Raw genomic sequence first — 21228 nt, 5'->3', positions numbered from 1 at the left:
CACAACCCTGAGATCACAACCTGAGCTGAAAATAAGAGTCAGGATGCTTAACCTACTGAGACACCCAGGTGCCCCAGCATTAAAAATTTTTAATAGTAAAAGTATGTCTAGCAACAGGAAGAACAAGGAGGAGGTAGAAAAAGAAATACTGAAAAACATAAGCTTGATAATTACTTAAGAAATACCACCTGAGAATTCATTTTGTGACATATTTGAGACTGAAAAATCTTTGACAGGAACCTAAGAAACTGCAGAATGCAGCAGAACACTGCATTATAAATGTCCTAAGTCTATCACATCTCGAACTATGTATCTACCTTCTCATTAGTTTGTGTTTGCTTATGTGTAAAATAAAGAGGATCAGATGAGATAATGGATGTGAAGAAAACCTTTTGTATTTTGGAAAACACTATCTAAATCAGGCTAACTTTGATCTGAATTCCAAACCAAAAGCTAACTATCATCTGCCCAGTGTAGTATCAACTGTCAGTGACACTGTATCATTCCACTGCATCAAAATAAGTAATGGAAAAGAATAATGTAAAAAATACTAGGAGTCAAATGCCAGAGTTGGAATCCAGTTCTCTCTGTTTTTACCAAATGTCTGACCTAGGGAAGTTTCCACCTCTCTGACCCTTAATTTTTTCATATGTAGAAATAGGTCTATCCTTTCCTCTCTTCCATTCAGGATTATTTATGCTGAGGACTGAGTGAGATCATGGATATAAAAACACTGTATAAACTACAAACTGCTATTTAAGTATTAATATATGAATGTAGTAGACGCTCTCTCCCACCCCAATCTGCTTTCTATTTAACCCTTCCCTCTTGTTGCCCCCCTCCTCCCCTACTTAGCCCTTCCCTTGCTTCTTTTTTTTTTAACCGCTGTATTTTCTTGAGCCTTCTTTTTTGGGCCTTTCAACAGTGGGAATATGGGCTAAGGAAGCTGTTCCTTCCTTAAGAGAAAAACTGGGGAGTTTTCAGTACCCTCCTTTCTTTTTAGTGGAAATGGTGTTTGGTTTTTTTTCCCCAAAATATTACATAAAATCGCAGTAAGACCATAAAGCAGAATTACATTTGGCTTAATGGAAAAGGAGGACAGCCACAGTACTACCCACTCAGCCATCCCCATCCTGGCATTTGTGGCACCTCCAAAGAACCAAGGCATTCTAAAATGTTAAAACCACTGTTTAAGTAAGCTTTAAATCCTTGCCTCCATGATATGCAGGAATCTGTCTTCAGAAGGTGGATGTGTGGCCTGCAAAATCCGCCATATGTGTTGAGTCTCATCCAGAGATACTTCTAGGAGATCTCCAACCATCATAAGTTCTTCCAGCTGGGCTTTAGCTCCAGGTGACAACTCTAACACTGGAGGTTCCAAACTTCGGGGCACCAAAGGGCTCTTCCGAGGTTGTTTCCTTGGGGTGCTAGAACCTTTCCAATAAAATATAAGACAAAACAAAAAAATGAAAACTATGGAAAAAATGTAATGTTTCCAAAATAAATATTTAAGGGAATGGTCCCTCCTCCTCCAATACTGACTTTAGATATCTGAAATCACTGTATCCATATGAAAGTGAAAAGGAAATCTTCAAAAAATACAAAACAAAAAGATCTAGAATTCTAATGCCCACTCTAAAAAATTGGTTAGAGTAAAACCCTGGTTTCTCATTGATTTTTTATTCTGTGACTGAACAGTGGAAGGAGAATGGGAAAGAATCTCTTAATCCATTCTCTCTCCATTTTAGAGGGGACCCCAAAAGATTAAGCACATGAGCTGCCTATAATAAACTAGCAACAGTAATTTGCTAGTCCATAAGATCCTGAATTTTACTATGAAAAGAGAAACACCCCTTACTTCCCAGACGTGTGACCTACCGCAGTGTGATGTATTTTCACTAGGGAAAAGCAAAGTAGACATATGAGGGCAATTATCTACCAAGGGAAGGAAGAAGTTCTAGCACTTAAAACTTTCTAAAACAATGAATATTCTCAAAAAGCAGCAAGTTCAACAACTGGTAATGAACAAACAGAGGCCTATCAGAGATTTTATATAGAGATGGGACTAGAGGGCCTCTAAAGTTCTTATTAGGATTCAATAATTCCATGTAAGTTTTTTTTAGGTTACCACTTAGTAACATAAAATGCATATAGAGACTTAGCTTTTCCTAATCAAAATTGCATTTTTAGGTTTTACTAGCATTTCATGGCCAGGATGTACATTTAAAGAGGGATTCATAGTCTGGGGCACCTGGGTGGCACAGCTGGTTAAGCATCTGACTCTTGGTTTTGGCTCAGGTCATGATCTCAGGGCCGTGAGATTGAGCCCCGTGTCAGGCTCTGCCCTTGGCATGAGGTCTGCTTGAGATTCTCGCTCCGTCTCCCTCTGGCCCCTCCCCCTCTAAAATAAATAATCTTTAATAATAATAATAATAAATTTTAAAAAGAGGGATTCATAGCCTTGATTAATACAACGTTTTTCGTCACTGGTTTCAGGTATATCTTCTTCACACTGTTTTAAAGGGTAATACCTTGAGAACAACTCTTAGAAGCAGAAGAATAAGCATGTTCTGCACAGAATGAAGGCGCTGTCCACATGTGAGTGACCACCTCTTCAGACTTGATGGGAATTTCTTCATCACAAAAAAGATTGGGTTCCAAACTACTAGAGGACTTCACACTGGCTGTGTCCTGCGGAAGAAACCAAGAAGGGTATTCAGGATTAGAACCACTTCATTTACCGTGACAAGGATTTAAATGCAGGCTTTCAAGTTAAAGCTTGCAATATACTAAAAATATGACCTTAATGGAATACTATTCAGTCATCAAAAAAACTGAAATTTTGCCATTTGCAACAACATGGATGGAACCAGAGGGTATTATGCTAAGCGAAATAAGTCAATCAGAGAAAGACAATTATCATATGATATCACTCATATGTGGAATTTAAGAAACAAAAGAGAGGATCATAGGGGAAGAGAAGAAAAAAAAAATGACAAAATCAGAGAGGGAGACAAACCATAAGAGACTCTTATCATAAAAAACAAACAGGGTAGCTGGAGGAGAGGAGGGTGGGGGGATGGGGTATGTGGGTGATGGGCATTGAGGGCACGTGATGCAATGAGCACTGGGTATTATGTAAGACTGATGAATCACTGAACTCCACCTCTGAAACCAATAATAAATTATATGTTAAGTAACTGAATTTAAATTAAAAAATAAATAAAAATATGACCTTAAAATTAAATAAGACAGAAAATGCCCACAATGGGGGGGGGGGAGGGGGACAGTAATGACTACAGTTTTAAGCCAAAAGGGAAAGAGTAAACCTCAAAAACAATCAACAGAGATAAAAAACCTACAAGAAAATTACTATTAAATAATCTACCTTCTTCAGTCTACAACTCATAAAAACTCCTATACCCACAAGCTGGAGAACCTTGAAACTTAAAACGGACTTAGGAAGGGAAGAAAAGTTTAGATGTGACATCAAAAGGACACAAATCATTTAGTTCTCTCTAAAGGTTTTCAAACCTAGAAGCTTATCAATTGCTCTTCCTTACCGATTGTTCTTACTTAATACAATGAAGAGCCTGACAATATTCAAATTATACACTTCTGACAGCTCTAATTAGTTCTAAGATGATTCTCCCCTGCAGTTAGTTTCCAGAAGCTCATATGTACAGCTTTAATGGTAGCATGCAATCAGGAAGGCAGAAATCACAGGCATTTCAACAAGGATAATTTAATTAAGTGAACTGATTAGATGTACATTAAAGGCCTGAAAAGACAAAACAGAAACACCGAGCTAACACCAAGAAAGAGTTGTCAACCCTAGAGTTTAAGGTAGGAAAGGGAGGAAGTGGGGTTATTAGAACCTACAAGCTCAGAGAAGGGGCCCTGCAGAGGTGGGAGCCAGACCTCTGAGAAGGAAGTGCTGGCCAGTTAGTTCTGCTCTCTCTAATGGAACGTGATGTGGTTGGTTTCGGGGATGTGAAAAAACAGCTACAAACTAGACCCAGGTCCCACTGCCCGAGTAAAAAAAAGCAAAAGGAAAAAAAAAAAAAAAACGGGGTGCCTGGGTGGCTCAGTTGGTTAAGCATCTGCCTACGGCTCAGGTCATCATCTCAGGGTCCTGGAATTGAGCCCCGCATCAGGCCCCCTGCTCCACGGGAAGCCTGCTTCTCCTTTCCCACTCCCCCCTGCTTGTGTTCCCTCTCTCGCTGTGTCTCTCTCTGTCAAATAAATAAATAAAATCTAAAAAAATTAAAAAAAAACAAAAGCATGCAGTTCAGATAATGATACACACAGAAAACAAAACAAGGGAAAGATCATGTCCCTTCTCACTGTCCAGGCCTTTTAATATTTCCTAATGTCCTCTATTGGCAGAAGGAAGGCAGCAGGCGGGGAACAAATATGTAGAGCAGGAGTTGGTTGGCATACTGCGACCCAGTTGGCAGCTCATTTTTTGTATGGAGTATGAGGTAAGAATAGTCTATGTTTTTAAGGAGTTGTGGGGAAAAAAAGAATATGCACTAGGGACCATATGTGGCTTACAAAACCTAAAATATTTACTAAGCTTTACGTGTGTATGTGTCTGTGTGTGAATACACATGCACATATGTATACACTATTAACATATATTATTGCATATTAATGTGTATTGACATATATACATTACTTTACAGAACAAGTTTACCAGCCCCTAGTGTAGAGCCCAAGGCCCAGTATCACAAAGCAGAGTACGGAAGTGTGAGTTAGGAGAGGAGCCAACAGCTTCATGACTAACGTGATACCTGATTCTCTTGGTGGGGTACACGAGAAGATCTACTATTATCATGAGATAATCCTTAAATAGGATACTTAAAAGGTTTTGTAAGAGGATTCTGGAAACAATGCCACTCACTGAGAATTTAGGAATAGCAGTTCATAGTCTTCTTCCCTATTCAAGAATTTAAGCCCTAAAAAGCAAGAGATTGAAGAGTACTTTAGTTCTCTCCTACTTTTGTTCCCATATGCTTTTTCTCATAGACCAGAATTGTCTTTTCTGACTTTGACTCTACTCATTTCATTGTTACTCATACAGGGAACTTTCTGTTAAATTTCCAAAATGGAAAGCACAGTGATCAAAAAATAATGACGGAAAATAATGATAGCTAAAAAGAGATTTGTAAAAAAAAAAAAAAATTACTTCCCCCAAGGTGAAGCATGAAAAGTGAACACATACAATACTGACTTTGATAAGTTAAAGACACATTGTTAATCCTGGAACAATCCCTGAAAATACATAAACAAACAAAAAGAGGTATAAGGCAAGAAGTCAATAAAGGAAATAAAATCAAACATTAAAATTTTTTTCAATTAACCCAAAGAAGGCAGGAAAAGAGCAACAAAGAAAATACAAGAGATTAAAAATTAATAGCAAGATGATCAACTTAAACACAACCATGTCAACAACTACATTAAATGAAAATGGACTAAACACCCACAATTAAAAGACAGAGATTGTAATACTACTTAAAAAATAAAACACAAAAAACAAGACTCAACAGTATTTTACAAATACATACAGATGCAGAATTACAGTCCAGAAAGGACCCTACTATATATGCTATCCTCAAGAGACACATTTTAAATGTAAAGAAAGAGATAGGCTGAAAGTAAAAGAACTGACAAGCTTAAACAAACTACTCTCCCTAAGGAGGAAAATTATAGTTCAGTCCCATTAATGGCAAATATACAGGAAAGGCAGAATGTCCTCTCTGTGAGAAATGTGTTTTATATACAGATCTGTCACTCCATCTTATCTGGTTATCATGCTGGACTAAACTCTCAGACAAAACCGACTCAATTTCCACCAAAGCTCAAGCCGTCCAAGCATTAAAAAGGGTGGAGATGAAAACCTAAAAGAATCTAAGTGTTTTACTTGCCTTTCTCATTTTTAAAATAAGCAATTACTGGGCTGCAAAGAAGAACTTCCCGGAAGATAACAGCTACTACTGTTGTATATCCTCCTTTATGATGTGCAATTCTGCACATACACGCATTTGCAAAATATAAACTGTGATATGGATAGACAGTTTCTGTAAAGGGAAACAATATGCCTTAAAAGGAAATGATCATATGAGTATATGAAAGGTTATGCCAGGCACACAGGCAAAAGATCCATGACAGACTTCGCTTCATTAAACATATATTTTCCTAAGTAATGATTTTCCTGAATTGCTGCTCAGTGATTCAGTGGTGATTACAAGATATTACATGCAAATGAAGTAATCCAACAACGCAAAGCACAAATTAAATGCTATGATAACTAAGATCAAATGACTGATTTTATTTTTCTATGTAATTACCTACTCTTCTTCCTAAACTGGTAAGGGGCTCTCTCTCAAGCCAAGATACTACTAAATTCAACTATTTTAAAGATGAATTCATGGTCACCATCAGGGAACATCATATAAAGGGAAAAATCACCAAACTAACTAACTAAATCAAACAAATAAAATTTTAATTATGCAGTAAGTGCTTATCTATGGGAAAATACTCAAGAGTTTAATTTTTTTAAATATTTTTAACCTACATTAAGGTAAATGTGACCCTGAATTACCTTTTTTAAAAAAATTTAAATTCAATTAGCCAATATATAGTACATCATCAGTTCCAGATGCAGAGTTCAATAATTCATCAGCTGCCTATAACACTGAGCGCTCATCATCACATCATGGGCCCTCCTTAATGCCCACCACTCAATTACCCCATTCCCCCACCCCCTTCCCCTCCAGCAACCCTCAGTTTGTTTCCTATAGTTAAGAGTCTCTCATGGTTTTTCTCCCTCTCTGATAACTTCTCATTCAGTTTTCCCTCCCCGCCCATGATCCTCTGTACTGTTTCTTATATTCTACTTATGAGTGAAACCATAGAACTGTCTTTCTCAACTGACTTATTTCACTCGGCATAATACCCTCCAGTTCCATCCACATAGATGTAAATGCTAGTATTCATTGTTTCTGATGACCAAGTAATATTCCATTGTGTGTATATACCACATCTTCTTTATCCATTCATCTGTCAATGGACATCTCAGCTCTTTCCACAGTTTGGCTATTGTGGACATTGCTGTTAAAAACACTTTGGGTCACTACACTTGTATCTTTGGGGTAAATACCTAGCATTGCAATTGATGGGTTGTAGGGTAGCTCTATTTTTAACTTCTTGAGGAACCTCCATACAGTTTTCCAGAGTGGCTGTACTAGCTTGCATTCCCACCAACAGTGTAAGAGGGTCCCCCTTTATCCGCATCCTCACCAACATTTGTTGTTTCCTGATTTGTCAAGAATTACCCTAAGTCTTGCACCTACCATTCTTCTATTCTTCTAAGCTGTCAAATATATTGCTAACACTATAAATTTCTAATTCATATTATAAAGTGCCCCCTACCAAAGGAGAGCCCATAAGCTAACAAAGCTATATAAATTTTATAAAAAAAAGACAACTCTATACAACCGTATCAAACCAGTTTTGGTCCCTAGCCCTAAAATCATGTAATACTTGTGATATTTTGTTTTCATAGGTTTCCAAAATGCTTCCAAACAAAGTCCATCCCATTTAGCAATTCTAGAGTACTGGCTGATACTTACTGTGCTAGAAAGAGAACAACCCAGGCAACCCAGGTATCAAAGGCCTCTAAGCATAGTAAACCAGCAATTCTAGTATTAGCTAACTAACTTATATGTGGCATGGGCTGCATTCCTGTTCAGCTGCTCCTTTAGACCTTTACCTTGGTTTCAATTTTGCTCAAGTCTTTAATTCATAAAACTAAAAATACCCTCATTAAAACATTCCCCCAAGATCAATTTTTATCTTGAGAAAAATATTTTACAGCAGATAATTTATAAGCATCTATGATGGATGGTTTTAATTTTATATTCGTTGAGTTTTTCTTTCAAGATTTTATTTATTTATTTGACAGACACACAGCAAGAGAAGGAACACAAGCAGGGGGAGTGGGAGAGGGAGAAGCAGGCTTCCCCGCGGAGCAGGGAGCCGGATGCGGGGCTCGATCCCAGGACCCTGGGATCATGACCTGAGCCAAAGGCAGATACTTAACGACTAAGCCACCCAGGTGCCCCTATCCGTTTTTTAATGCTGATGATATTCATGCTCTAAGAATGAGCTTACCTACCTGATTTGCACACTGAAAGGACAAAGGAAAAGGTAGTTGAAGAGTAGGGGGAAAAATGCACCCTCATTTTTTCACATATCAGAGTATGAACTCTCTGATTACAGACACAAATTCTACAGTTCAACAAAGACTAATATAAAACAGATCAATGAATTAACTGTAACCTGGCAGAGTTTCTGCCTAGATCATGTTATTACTAGGTAAAAGACAAAGGGCTTGGGCCTGACACAAAATAATAAAAGGCCAATAGGATCCAACACAAAACAAACTTGCCAAAACCAGTGCAGTGTCATTATCAAAAGACCACATGGGGGGGGCGCGCCTGGGTGGCTCAGTCGTTAAGCGTCTGCCCTCAGCTCAGGTCATGATCCCAAGGTCCTGGGATGGAGCCCCACATCAGGGCCTGCTTCTCCCGCTCCCACTCCCCCTGCTTGTATTCCCTCTCTCACTGTGTCTCAGTCAAAGAAATAAAATCTTAAAAAAAAAAAAAAAAGAATCATATTGAGGGTAATTTGTTCTAGCTGCAGCTGTAACTCTGCAAATCTGAACCACGGGCCCAAGTATAACTCATCTCTGAATAGGACATTCTATCTAGCACCATCCAGATGAGAGATCAGAGCAAAAGAATCGAAACACAGCTAGAATGGGTTCTTAAAACGTAACTATACAGATTTGAACAACTCAAAGGAAACGAAATACTGAAATAAGCCACGAAAGCTTTCAGTAATCTAAATGCCTAATTTTTCCAGTCCCTTTAGGTCATAAGGAGTTACAAGGTGAAGAAAATAAACACAGATTTTTTAAAAATTCCATCCTTTAAAAAAAATTGTTTTATCTATATTTTGGGGGGCTTAGAAAAAAATGCTATCACCATAAACCCAGGATAAATCGATTAGCTTTCGCTTCTACTTCCAGGCTTCAAACATCAGTGTTCAATAGTTTTAACAAGCCCAGTGATCAGGTATGCCTGTCCATTAATTACCTTCATGTCATAGCCATATGTCTCCCGGATATCTTCATCAGAATCTGTTTCTTCATCATCATAGTCCATCGTTTGTCGAGGGGAAGAAGATACACTGCTCACCACCCGGTTAAAAGCAGATTGCTGGAAACTAGGTAAGTGTCCCTAAACAACAAACAATTCCAAGATGAACAGAGGGACATACTAAATAAACAAGGGTAATGAATGTGCACTTAAGACCACCTAAATGTAATGAACTTGCAAAGTGGCCAACAAAATTCAACAGTTAGTACCGATCAAATTATTTGGTTATGATGCCAAGGTCCATCTCAATGATATTTCCAGGTAATGGTTCACTAAAATGACCTAGGTATATACCCAAAAAAATCCTATAGGTGTATCCAGAAAGATGTTATGGATAACACAGCTGCTGGCAACTTGCTGTTGTTTTCCTAATCAGCTGATAAGATATGTTTGATTTACTATTTACACACATAATCCCATGAAATAAAAAAAAGAAAACCCTAAACTTGCCTGCAAGTCTGGATTAGCAGCTGCTTTCTGGAGTTCTGCACTGATGATCTTCTCAGTCTTTTCTCGAGCTGCCTGCTCCACCATGCGCTGGCTCAACACAGACAGTTTGGCTAGGGCAGAGGACAGTTCATCTGTGGCTAGGGCCTGCCGTGCTCTATCTTGCCAACTCATAGCTCGTTCTGTCAAACACTGCAGGGCCTCTCCTTCGGGCAAACGTACAGGCAACTTCTGAAGGGATACCAGGAGTGAGAGAATAGTCTCTAACCTTGGCCTTCGAGACCGCATACAAAGAGGGCAAAGGAATTTTACTTCTTTAGCCTGCCAGCTAGACCCTTTTTTTTGGGAACCTGATTTAGGAAGGGGAACACAGCTGTTATGGAACCAGTCTTTGCAGAGCTCACACTGTAGCATAAACCCACTGGCTGTCTTGCGGCAAATGCAAAATTTTACTTCTTCTATGCGGTCTACCATTGTCATCTTGGCTAGGTTGGCTGCTCTGAGGGAATGCATGGCTTCAATCTCTTTTTGCTCCCGTTCTTTGAAAACCGCCACCTGTATACAACAAACATTTAATTAAAAAGAGTCACTGCAAAATATTCCAAAAATGCCAAATCCTCAGAGCTGAGGGATCATCTCCACGTTGTGCCCTCATTGTAACAAATTATTGTCCTTAAAAACAAACATTTATCAATCATTTCCTGTAATTTGGGTGCAAACATTCCTCATCTGTGAAATGGGCAAAGTGCTACCATATTTGGACAATTTATATCAGTAGGGTACTTTGAACTCTTCTGTAGGGTGCAGTAGAAAGATAATATGCCTTGGAGTCAAGCAACCTGAGCAAAAAGCCTGGTGCTTGTACTTAGAAACGGATGATCTGGCGCACAAGTTTTCTGAATCTGTTTTCTGAAAAATGAGGATACCAACCAACCTCATTTTGTTGTTTTGAGGATTAAATAACACATGAAAGTGCCTAACTTGGTGCCTCACACAAGGTAAACATCCAATAAATATTACTTCCCTATCCCCTTGTAATTCCTTCCCTGGGGGTGACTTCTATACAGTCAATTCTTTTTTCTTTTTTTTTTTTTTTAAGATAAGCTTTTATTTTTTTTTAAAGATTTTATTTATTTATTTGAGAGAGAGAGAATGAGAGACAGAGAGCACGAGAGGGAAGAGGGTCAGAGGGAGAAGCAGACTCCCCGCTGAGCAGGGAGCCCGATGCGGGACTCGATCCCGGGACTCCAGGATCATGACCTGAGCCGAAGGCAGTCGCTTAACCAACCGAGCCACCCAGGTGCCCAATTCTTATTTCTTTCTAAACAGCCTCTCCAACTCATGTAGAAGTAGAATAACAAAGTCTGATGGCCAATTATAACAAGGTTTTATGTAATTCATTTCAAAAAAATAAATAAAAGTAAACAATTTAATTATCAGGAACACTGTCAGTATATTTTCTTTTTCAAACTGTGGTAACTCTGAAACAATTTTGAAATAATTTCCAGTTCTATTCATCTGGCAAGACTGACCTGTTAGGTAGGCTCGCTAATAAATCATTTCTACTGGCCTCAAAACAGGATCATTTGGGGGCGCCTGGGTGGCTAAGTCAGTTTAGCATCCAGCTCTTGGTTTCAGCTAAGGTTGTGGTCTTGGGGTCAGGGGATTGAACCCTGCATCAGGCTCCCCCCTGTGTGGAGAGTCGGCTTCCCTCCACTCTCTCCTTCTATCCCTCCCTGCCCCGCTCATGCATTTGTGTGCTCTCTCTCAAATAAATACATCTTAAAACAAAACAAAACAAAACAAAAAAACCCAGGATCATTTGTAGGCAGAAACATCTGTTATCAAGTGACTTAATGTATGTAATTCCCTACTGTTACATACAGTCCAAACTCATTTTTTATTTCTCTTTACATCCTCAGGCTCGTAGTCATCTTCACACATTCCTCCTCCTCTCCAAAAACACCCATCATTCTAATGAGTTACAAGTATTTTCCTGAGCACTCACTATATTATGAATGAGACTAAGAAGAGAAAGGAGATATTTTAAATAGCAGCTGGTATCATTAAACGGATATAATTCCTTTTAAAAGCACAGGATTAAATGTCACAAAATGCTATTAAATTCTAACCCAGTAATCACATTCCTAAGAGCCAAGTATAGGAAAATAATTTGAAAAAAGTTAAAGACTTTATAAAGAAGTTCACTTTATATTATCCATAATAGCAAACATTAGTAATAATGAAAATATTTGATGTATCAGAAAAGTGTTAAATTATGGACAATTTGATGGAATATTAGACAACTATTAAAACAATAATAAAGAACAGAGATATGGAGGGGTGCCTGGGTGGCTCAGTTGGTTGGGCAACTGCCTTTGGCTCAGGTCATGATCCTGGAGTCCCGGGATCGAGTCCTGCATCAGGCTCCCTGCTCGGCAGGGAGTCTGCTTCTCCCTCTGACCCTCCTCCCTCTCATGCTCTCTGTCTCTTATTCTCTCTCTCGCAAAAAAAAAAAAAAAAAACAACTTAAAAAAAAAAGAACAGAGATTATGGAAAAGACAATTTTAGGGAGAGAGCAGACTAATAAACTTCAATTACAAATACAAAAAATGAAATATTTTACTATAAAGCCAAAGATAAAGTATACACAAATAAAAATAGTTAAGAACATTAAAACCAGTGCATCTGCTAATATCCTCATAGAATTTTGTATTCACGAAGTAGACTCAAAATGCATTACATAATTTCTTACCACCATAGCTGTATCTCTGGTTTCCTCCAATCCTTCCTCCAGATCACTCAGAGGTTCAAGGTCCAGATCCTTTTCTTTTTCTTTTTCTATTAGTTCTTTTACTTTTTTCCTTCTGTTTTTACCACTCCCGTATATACCAATGTCAGTCCGGGGACTTAGCACCTACAAAAATAAAACCAAACACTGAGTTCTAGTTTTAAAAAAAAAATCTTAAAACTGAAAACAATAAAAAGGAACCATTTACTGACCACTCATCTTGTCTGAGGCACTTTCTTATGTACCTTCTACACACACCTAACTCAAACCTTAAAACAACCCTCTGTAGTAGGTGTATCATCTGTATTTCACAAACCAGGGAACTAAGGCTCAGAAAGAAAACAACTTACCCAAGGACACAGGCTTAGCAATTAGAGAGCCAGTGCTCAACATGAAAGTACCTTACTCCAAAGCCTATGCCCTTTAACTACTAGGATGTTCAACTGCTCAAGATGAAAAGGGTAAGGAGTATAAAATATTTCAAGGACAGAATCCATTAGTAACAGAGATAAGATCCAGGCTGATTACTTTATCTGGACACAGTACAAGATGAACTGGAGATAAGTCTGCCTAAGGCTCCAGATTTCCAGTCAACATTTGATATCACTTAATAGGAATCACTTATATAACCATGACCAGATAAACTGAAAACAACCCTCACCAATAAAACCCCTACCTACAGGTATTAAATTACCAACTGTTCTTTACCTGCAACAAGGTATGGCTAGAATTCTTCTTAAGAAAGGTCCGCCCGGTCCGTTCTCTCCATGCCCGTGCAGCTGCTACTTGTGATTCTACCTGGGGCAACGCATCCAGGCGCACAGGGATAGGTCGCCCTTTAGCAGATAAGCTCTCCAACTGCTCCAAGTAAGCATAGTTGCTGCCACTCTGAAAAACAAAAGTGCATTCTCACACAACTTGCACTTTCTTATGGAGTCTATCTAGTGATATTGGTTGGAAGATCTTACAAAGAGTTTAATGTTAAGTTTTTTATTAAGTGTTATTCTTTAAACTTAACTGTATCTCTTGAACTAATAGAGCTTCCAATGTCCTTTTTAAAAATTCTGTAAGTTCATACCGTCAAAGATTTTTATTAATTAATGAGGGAACCAGTTAAGACGTAAAAATCAGTTCAAAAGAATCTAAAGAACAGACATATAGGGGCACCTGGGTGGCTCAGTCGGTTGAGCGTCCGACTCTTGGTTTCAGCTCAGGTCATGATCTCCTGGTTAGGAGATCAAGTCCAGTGTCCAGCTCCCTGCTCAGCGGGGAGTCTGCTTCCCTTCTCCTACTCCCCTGCCCCTCTCCTGTTCACACACACACTCTCTCTAAAATGAATAAATAAATCTTAAAAAAAAAAAAAAGAACAGACATATATAAATACAATCAGGAATGAGAAGAAATTTGCTAATAGATGGAAACAGATATTTAATATCATATGGGACAATTCAATCATCTTTTCTACCATGGGGAAATAAATTGTTCTGTTATAGATAAATTTAATTTTCTATGGACATAATTCATTTGTATTACTATCATTTTTTAATAATTGACAGAGTTGTAAAATAGCCTGGTCAAAGAAAATCTACAGCACACACTCCTAGAATGAGATAATCCTGGAGAGTTCACCAGACAATATCCAGTACTCCACAAAAAGGACATCCGGTAATTTCTTTTGCCTATTTCAAAGTCTTTCAAACTTTTCCAACAATTACAAAGCAGTATTTTAGTTCTGATAACCACCTCCATTTTATGTTACATAAATACAGATGAGAACAGATATTTGCCTAAGTCACAATGGTTCAGTATTTCCATGTAATGAAGTCTTTAGAACTATTACTGCTGTAAATTTACTAAATAAATCATTATATGAGGTGAGAGGGTTAGTAAGTAATCCATTCCAGGGATTTGGCAAGAACAGCTGAAGTGGGTTGGCAGCCAACAGGCAGTAATTCAGATAGCTTAGATTGGATGAATCTCCAGGCAGACAGAACACATAACCATTCCTGTAAGAAACTGTATATATGTCCTTAACATTCACTGTTACTCAGAGGCCCTGAATGAGGGAAAGGCATAGTTACATGCTATAAATAGACATTCCAATAAAAGGTTATTTCCTATGTTAACTGACTCATTTGCCTATAAATTCATTTTGAAAGTTATACTGAAACATGTGGAAAAATAAAGGCAAAAAACTTAAGTGATTTTTTTTTTTAAAGTAGGCTCCACACCCAATGTGGGGCTTGAACTCACAACCCCGAGATCAAGGGTCACACACTCCAATGAGTGAGCCAACCAGGTACAACTTAAGTGAAATTTTAATAATAATAATAATAATAATGGGAAGGTTCTAGCCCTAAGAGACATTATAATGGTATAATTAAATCACTGTGGTATTAGGATTAAAGAATAGTGAAATGGAAGAGAAAAGAAAACTCAAACAGATACAGTTGAGAAATACCATGTTTACTGCTACTCCTTCTTGTACCCAACTATAGCTGTTTGACTAGGAAAGACCTCCTGGCTAAGACTTGACTAACCCTGCTCCCAAGCACTGTATCTTAAAGAAGAGTCTGCCTGTCAACAGAAGTTATCCACTTAGAACTACGAGTCAGTCTCCCCACTGAAGGGAGGGCTTGGCAGAGGGCAAGTCCTTCAAAATTATAGAGGAAACACAAGACAGCCATCTATACTTGTAGACTTGGTCTTGTGGTCATAAATTAACAGCCAACCAAGGGTTATCAAACATTTGAGGACAACCAACCTCCTCAAATAGGTTAAAGATGAAACAGAGGAGCTGTCCTGATGAAAACAGAGATAATTTTTTTTCTTCCAATATTTTATTTAAATTCAAGTTAGTTAACATATAGTGTAGTACTGGTTTCAGGAACAGAATTTAGTGATTTATCACTGAGAGAGAACACCCAGTGCTCATCACAACCCATGCCCTCCTTAATGCCCATCATTCATTTAGCCTATCCTCCCACCCACCCACCACCCCTCCAGCAATCCTCAGTTTGGAAAACAGAGATAATTTTTTAAATAGCATAGAAATATGCAGCTAAGAAGCTCCCAGAAAAAGTTAACTGAAAACAAACTAAAACAGAAGTCATTAGAACTTGACACCTAGAATATGTTCTTCTCTTGGGACAGCCGAGAGTTGGTTTCATTTTCTTTGGATATAGTTCTACAATAAAGAGTAGGTATATCCTCAATACTGAAAATGCTGCAAGGTTTTTGTAATTCAGGAGGAATATTATATATTGTTTTAAATTAAAATATATAATACATGTCTTTCTGAGGGCCAGGTACTGTCTTTATACCCTTCCCTCACATTTCTACTCCCAAACAACTAGAATACCTACCATGAATGTTACGGTGTTCAGTAATATTAATTTCATTTTCTTTTTTCTGCCTCTTATTTTAAAATTTATTTGCACACATGGCAAAGATTCAAAGAATACAGCAGGGAATAAACTCCCTATTGCTAAGAGTTAAATAAATAGCTAATTCTGTCATCTTTCATAGCAGGGAGTCAACAGAAACAAGTAACATTTAAATAGGTAATATTTATTTTGAATGCAAAATCAGAAAGAACTGAATTTTAAGCACTATTATTTTATTATGGTTATTCTACTCTAAAGAATTAAAGGCTTAAAGGATTCATCTGTAAGAGAGCATCACCCAAATGGTGGGATACTTCAAGAGGCTCCTTACCTGAATAGCTTCCACTTTAGCCGTCCATTCTCGAGCCTTTTGTAATGCTTCTTTCAGGGACAACACATTGGGTAGAAAGGCTGGAATGTTCTTGGCTTCATTCACTATGCTTTCTAAACTTGCCACGCTGTGCCGTGGTCTTAAAAAAAAAAACACAAAGATAGGGCAGATACATGAGGAAAAGTCAAACTGCTACCAACATTTAAATAACATTTTAGAATGTGCATAGAAATTTCATATACATGATTTCATTTAGTTCTTACCACATCCTATAAGGGAGGTAAAGCAGCTATTACCTTTATTCCCAATTTACAAATAAGAAAACCTTAACTCAAAAATCAATTATTTTCCCAAAGTCATTTAATACAATGAATGGCACAGCTGAAATACTGATTCAGAATGAGTCTCAGATCCCTTGCTCTTTTCACTACACTAAACTGGATCTATTTTAGTTCTCCACAATATCTGAAATTGTCAGAGACACGTATCAGCAGTGTGGAAAGCAATAGTCTAGAAGTCCAGTAATGTTGACCATATACATTTAATTCAACTACATTCAACACCACCCAGTTAAAAGATGAGTAAGATAGACCTTATCCTCAACAAATCAGAATAAAAGATAAGAATTAAACATGTACTGGGGACGAAGAGCAAATCACTACAGGCTCACCACTATGGGAAGTTGTGATTAATTCTGCTTAGAGGAGCTGAGGCTTTGAGCTGAGGCTTAAGAAAGTGTGACTTTCTCAAGTGAAAGGTTAAGGAAAAAAACCCAGGAATATAATGAACAAAGACATGAAGAAACATTTAAAAATAAGTTAGAGGTCCTGGAGCACCCGGCTGGCTCAGTGGGTAGAGCATGTAGCTCTTGATCTCAGGGTCAAGAGTTCGAGCCCCACTTGAGGGTAGAGATTATATATATTTTTTTAATTTAAAAATTAAATCTTAAGTGGTGGGGGGTGGGAGGGATGGGGTGGCTGGGTGATAGACATTGGGGAGGGTATGTGCTATGGTGAGCGCTGTGAATTGTGCAAGACTGTTGAAGCACAGATCTGTACTTCTGAAACAAATAATTCAACATATGTTAAGAAAAAAGAAAAAGAAGAAGATAGCAGGAGGGGAAGAATGAAGGGGAGTAAGTCAGAGGGGGAGACGAACCATGAGAGACGATGGACTCTGAAAAACAAACTGGGGGTTCTGGAGGGGAGGGGGGTGGGGGGATGGGTTAGCCTGGTGATGGGTATTAAGGAGGGCACGTTCTGCGTGGAGCACTGGGTGTTATGCACAATGAATCATGGAACACTACATCAAGAACTAATGATGAATGTGTGGTGATTAACATAACAAAAAAAATTTTTTTTAATTAAATCTTAAAAAAAATTAGTAGTCCAGTTTAAGATGGGAGCTGGTGTGAGGTAGGAGTTAAGAGCAAGAAGTGGGGAATTTGACAGGAAAGAAAGATGCAAAAAGATGTAAGAGGTCTCGAGAGCCATGAATTTTGCCATGGAAGCAACAGGAAGCTGAGGGTGGGAACAGTTTCATTATCCATGAATCCTACTATGTGCTAGGCATTGTGGTAGGTCCTGGAGATTATTAATATACAGGAGTAATAGAGCCCTTGCCTCATGAAACGTTTTAATCTTGTGGTGGTAGAGGGGGATTATTCATAGCACTGTAAGACGCTATCAAAATATACAGCAGGAGGACCCTAAACTAACTCGGCAGGTGATGGAAGGATTCCCACAAGTGACTTCTAAGCTTTCTTATCCTTTTTGAATAGGAGTGAGTCAGGAAAGCTGGGACCAGAGGCTGGGTAGTGGTACACCATAGGGGATGGGCAGAAGGGAAGTGTTCCAGAGGAGAATAAAATGAGCATGTGCGAAGGTCCAGAGACAAGAAAGAACATGACATATCTGAGGAAAGCAGGGGGATCACTATGCTTGGAACACAGAATGCAAAGGAAGAATGGCAAGGGATGAGGCTAGATCCTTAAGCCCTTGCTTAAGGGCTAAATTACAGATGGTCTTATGAATCAGATGAAGGACTCTAAATGTCATCCCCAGGGGAATGGGAAACAGTGAAGGGCTCTAACCAAGGGAGTGAAAAAGCCACACCTGTATTTTAGGAAAATACTAGTTGCAGTGTAGAGAATGTGAGAGAGCAGGGTGAGGTCACGGAGCCTATGATTTAGGCCAACTATGACAGCACCCCAAAGAAGAATGGAAGTGATAAACATTGAGGGAGTATAATCAACATGACTTGGTAGTTAACTGAGGTTGAAGGTATGTAAATGGAAAGGAAAGGTCAAAGTTAATTTCCAAAGCTTGTTTAAAGGAGGGGGGAAAAAGGTGTAATTCAAAGAAAAAAGGAGGAAAGGAAGAGATGATGGGAAAGAGTTAATGAATCCAATTCTGGATATGGGGAATTTGAGGTACCAAAAGGACATCCGATGGAACTACCTAATGGGCAGATGGTATCTATGAAAACTATGTTATAGATGAGAATTTGGAGTTAATCAGTATAAAGATGGCCAATGGAGCCACAAAATATATTAGATGAAATTTCCAGGGAGATGTACAGAGTGAAAAAAGAAGTGGTCTAGGCCAGAATCTTGAGGAAAGGCATTATTTGAGAGGCAGGGAGAGAAGGCCAAAAGCAAAGAAGGAGGATATTGAGAAAATAGTGGTCATGTGTTAACCAATGCTAAGAGGCCAAGAACATTGTAGATGTGTTTCAGAAAGCTAACTTTGACAGAAGTTAGAAAACAAAAGATTCTACTTTCCACTATCCCCACCAAACCCTATCACCCTCTGTATCTTCACTAATTTTATTTTCTTCATGACACTTAATTATCTGAAATTCATTCATCCATTTGTTCATTCACTTATTCACCTCTCCCTCCCCACTAGAATGTTGGCTCTATTTTACAGCAGGAACTTTGTGGGTCTTTTCCCCTACTATCTCTATTGCACTTAGAAATAGTGCCTGGCATGTAGTAGGTACTCCATAAATACGGAATTGCAAAGATTAAGGGAAAACACAAGAGCACCATAACTAGGTCAGCAACAATGGAATTGAAAAAGACAGATATGAAAGACATTTTGGAGGCAAACTCATTAAAACTTAGTGATTGATTAAATGTGGAAAAATGAGAGAAAGTAAGTTTTCAAATATTACTACCAATAAAATCTCATTCTGTAGACTACAATAAGTTGCATCAAGTATATCAAATCATGATTTTGCATTCCAAAGTTATTTAACTTTTCCCATTTAATATGCTCCTGGAACTGTCATGAATCTGAAGACACAGAGTAATTTGACGGTTTCAAACAAAAAGCTATGGATACATTTTAGTATGTATTCTCCATGACAACTAGAGAGCAAAATATCCAGCAAAAATATATGCAGCCTTTTCTTGATTAAAGAGAACTGTGTTCACTGAATTATCTAAGGCTTCTCCTATCAACTGAACCAAAATAAGTGGCTGGCAAAGTAGTTAAGTACATGAAGACTTTGGAATGAAGTGGAAGACCTTGGAATGAAGTGGAAAAGGCTTTAAATTTGAGCTGTGTTGGGGCACCTGGGTGGCTCAGTCAGTTAAGCGTCTGCCTTTGGCTCAGGTCATGATCCCAGGGTCCTGGGATCGAGCCCCACATCGGGCTCCCTGCTCAGCGGGAAGCCTGCTTCTCCCTCTCCCATTCCTCCTGCTTGTGTTCCCTCTCTCGCTGTGTCTCTATCAAGTAAATAAATAAAGTCTTAAAAAAAAAAGTTAGTTGTAATACATCCAGAGAGACACTTATAAATAAATAAATAATCGATCAATCAATCTGACCTGTGTATTTAATAACTATGGACTCTAAGTATGCCAGGTTCTTCATCCTCACAAGAGAAGTTATAGATCTTAATTTTAGCTAAAGAAATACTTTCATAGAGAACATTACAGTCTAATTAGTTGATATACAGTCAAGTATGGTGAATGCTTTACTGAAATCTCAAAAATCCAATGGGAGTGCCAATGCTAATGCAACTGCATAATGTTCTCCTTTCTTGCTTCTTCTTTCCCACTACTTTCCTACATAAATCCTCCACTCCAAGAAAGCCCATTTAACTTTTGTCACCTAACCCTATATATATATATATATATATATATATATATATATATATTCCTTAAACTTAGCTTGATCTTTCTCTCACGCCCCTTCCACTTCAATCTCACTCATGCTTCAAAGCTCTACCTAAAGTTCTTTCTTTTCTCTCAAGCTTCTCTTCTGACCACCAAAGGTAACAATGACCTCCCCTCCTCTGAATTCCTATAGCATTTTTCTGTACCTCTCAGTTAATAATAACATATTGCAGTGAGCTTTACATTTCTTAGCTCTGAACTATAGTATAGGTAATGGGAAGGTTCTAAACAAAATACTACTTTGTTTCACTTAAAGTACCTAGCAAAGTACTCTGCACTAGCATGCACACAATATCTGAAACTGTTTATATGCAGACCTATTTGATAATTAAGTGGCTGCTCAGGGAAGGCATAAAACATCTAACTAAATATTTAATGAAACAGAGCCTTATGTTCCTCCTTCGGTTCTACCCTTAGTTGTTAAAGACGCAACAGTCACCAATATATGTGTTCACCTTGCCTGTAGGCAGACCTTAGCCTTTTCTTCCCATCGCTCAGAGACTGTAAGGAGCTCCTGTAGTTCAGCCATTGCCTTCTCCACAGCATGGTGGGGTGCTAATCCCACCCCAGAGTCTATCAGTTTCTTCATGACATCCAAAGTGACCTGTTGTGGATCTGACAGGGTCAGTCTTACTTCATCCAACCATCGAGCCTGCTGTAGCTCTTGCTTTAGTCGGGCCAGTTCAGGTAGCTCCACATAGAGACTAGAGCCCATGTCTATCAACATTTGGAGTTTGGAAGAATCTGGGGTTTCATCCATCATGGCCTCTTGAGCACGTTCATGAAACTCTTCCACATCATCCAGCAGATTCTGAAAAAGTCAAAAGAATAAAAATAAAAAACAAATTTAAAAGATACAAAAT

The 21228-nt window shown here is 38.3% G+C and overlaps 1 protein-coding gene across 1 annotated transcript in view; it reads right to left on the bottom strand.

Moving 5' to 3' along the window:
• KDM5A (lysine demethylase 5A) overlaps positions 1–21228 on the bottom strand; it is a 93573-nt gene that overhangs the window by 12307 nt on the left and 60038 nt on the right. Inside the window, exons 19-26 of the mRNA XM_028120979.2 lie at positions 20821–21176; positions 16183–16321; positions 13174–13353; positions 12430–12591; positions 9678–10229; positions 9165–9308; positions 2532–2691; positions 1214–1434 (exon numbers count right to left, since the gene is read on the bottom strand). Coding sequence (XP_027976780.1) covers positions 1214–1434; positions 2532–2691; positions 9165–9308; positions 9678–10229; positions 12430–12591; positions 13174–13353; positions 16183–16321; positions 20821–21176 — 1914 coding nt within the window. The remainder of the gene's footprint in view (positions 1–1213; positions 1435–2531; positions 2692–9164; positions 9309–9677; positions 10230–12429; positions 12592–13173; positions 13354–16182; positions 16322–20820; positions 21177–21228) is intronic.

Source organism: Eumetopias jubatus, unplaced genomic scaffold (assembly GCF_037043125.1).
Source record: "Eumetopias jubatus isolate StellerSeaLion01/CBP00866 unplaced genomic scaffold, mEumJub1_p1.0 scaffold_8, whole genome shotgun sequence".
Classification (NCBI taxonomy): domain Eukaryota; kingdom Metazoa; phylum Chordata; class Mammalia; order Carnivora; family Otariidae; genus Eumetopias; species Eumetopias jubatus.
This window is presented reverse-complemented; position numbering and strand designations above follow the sequence as displayed.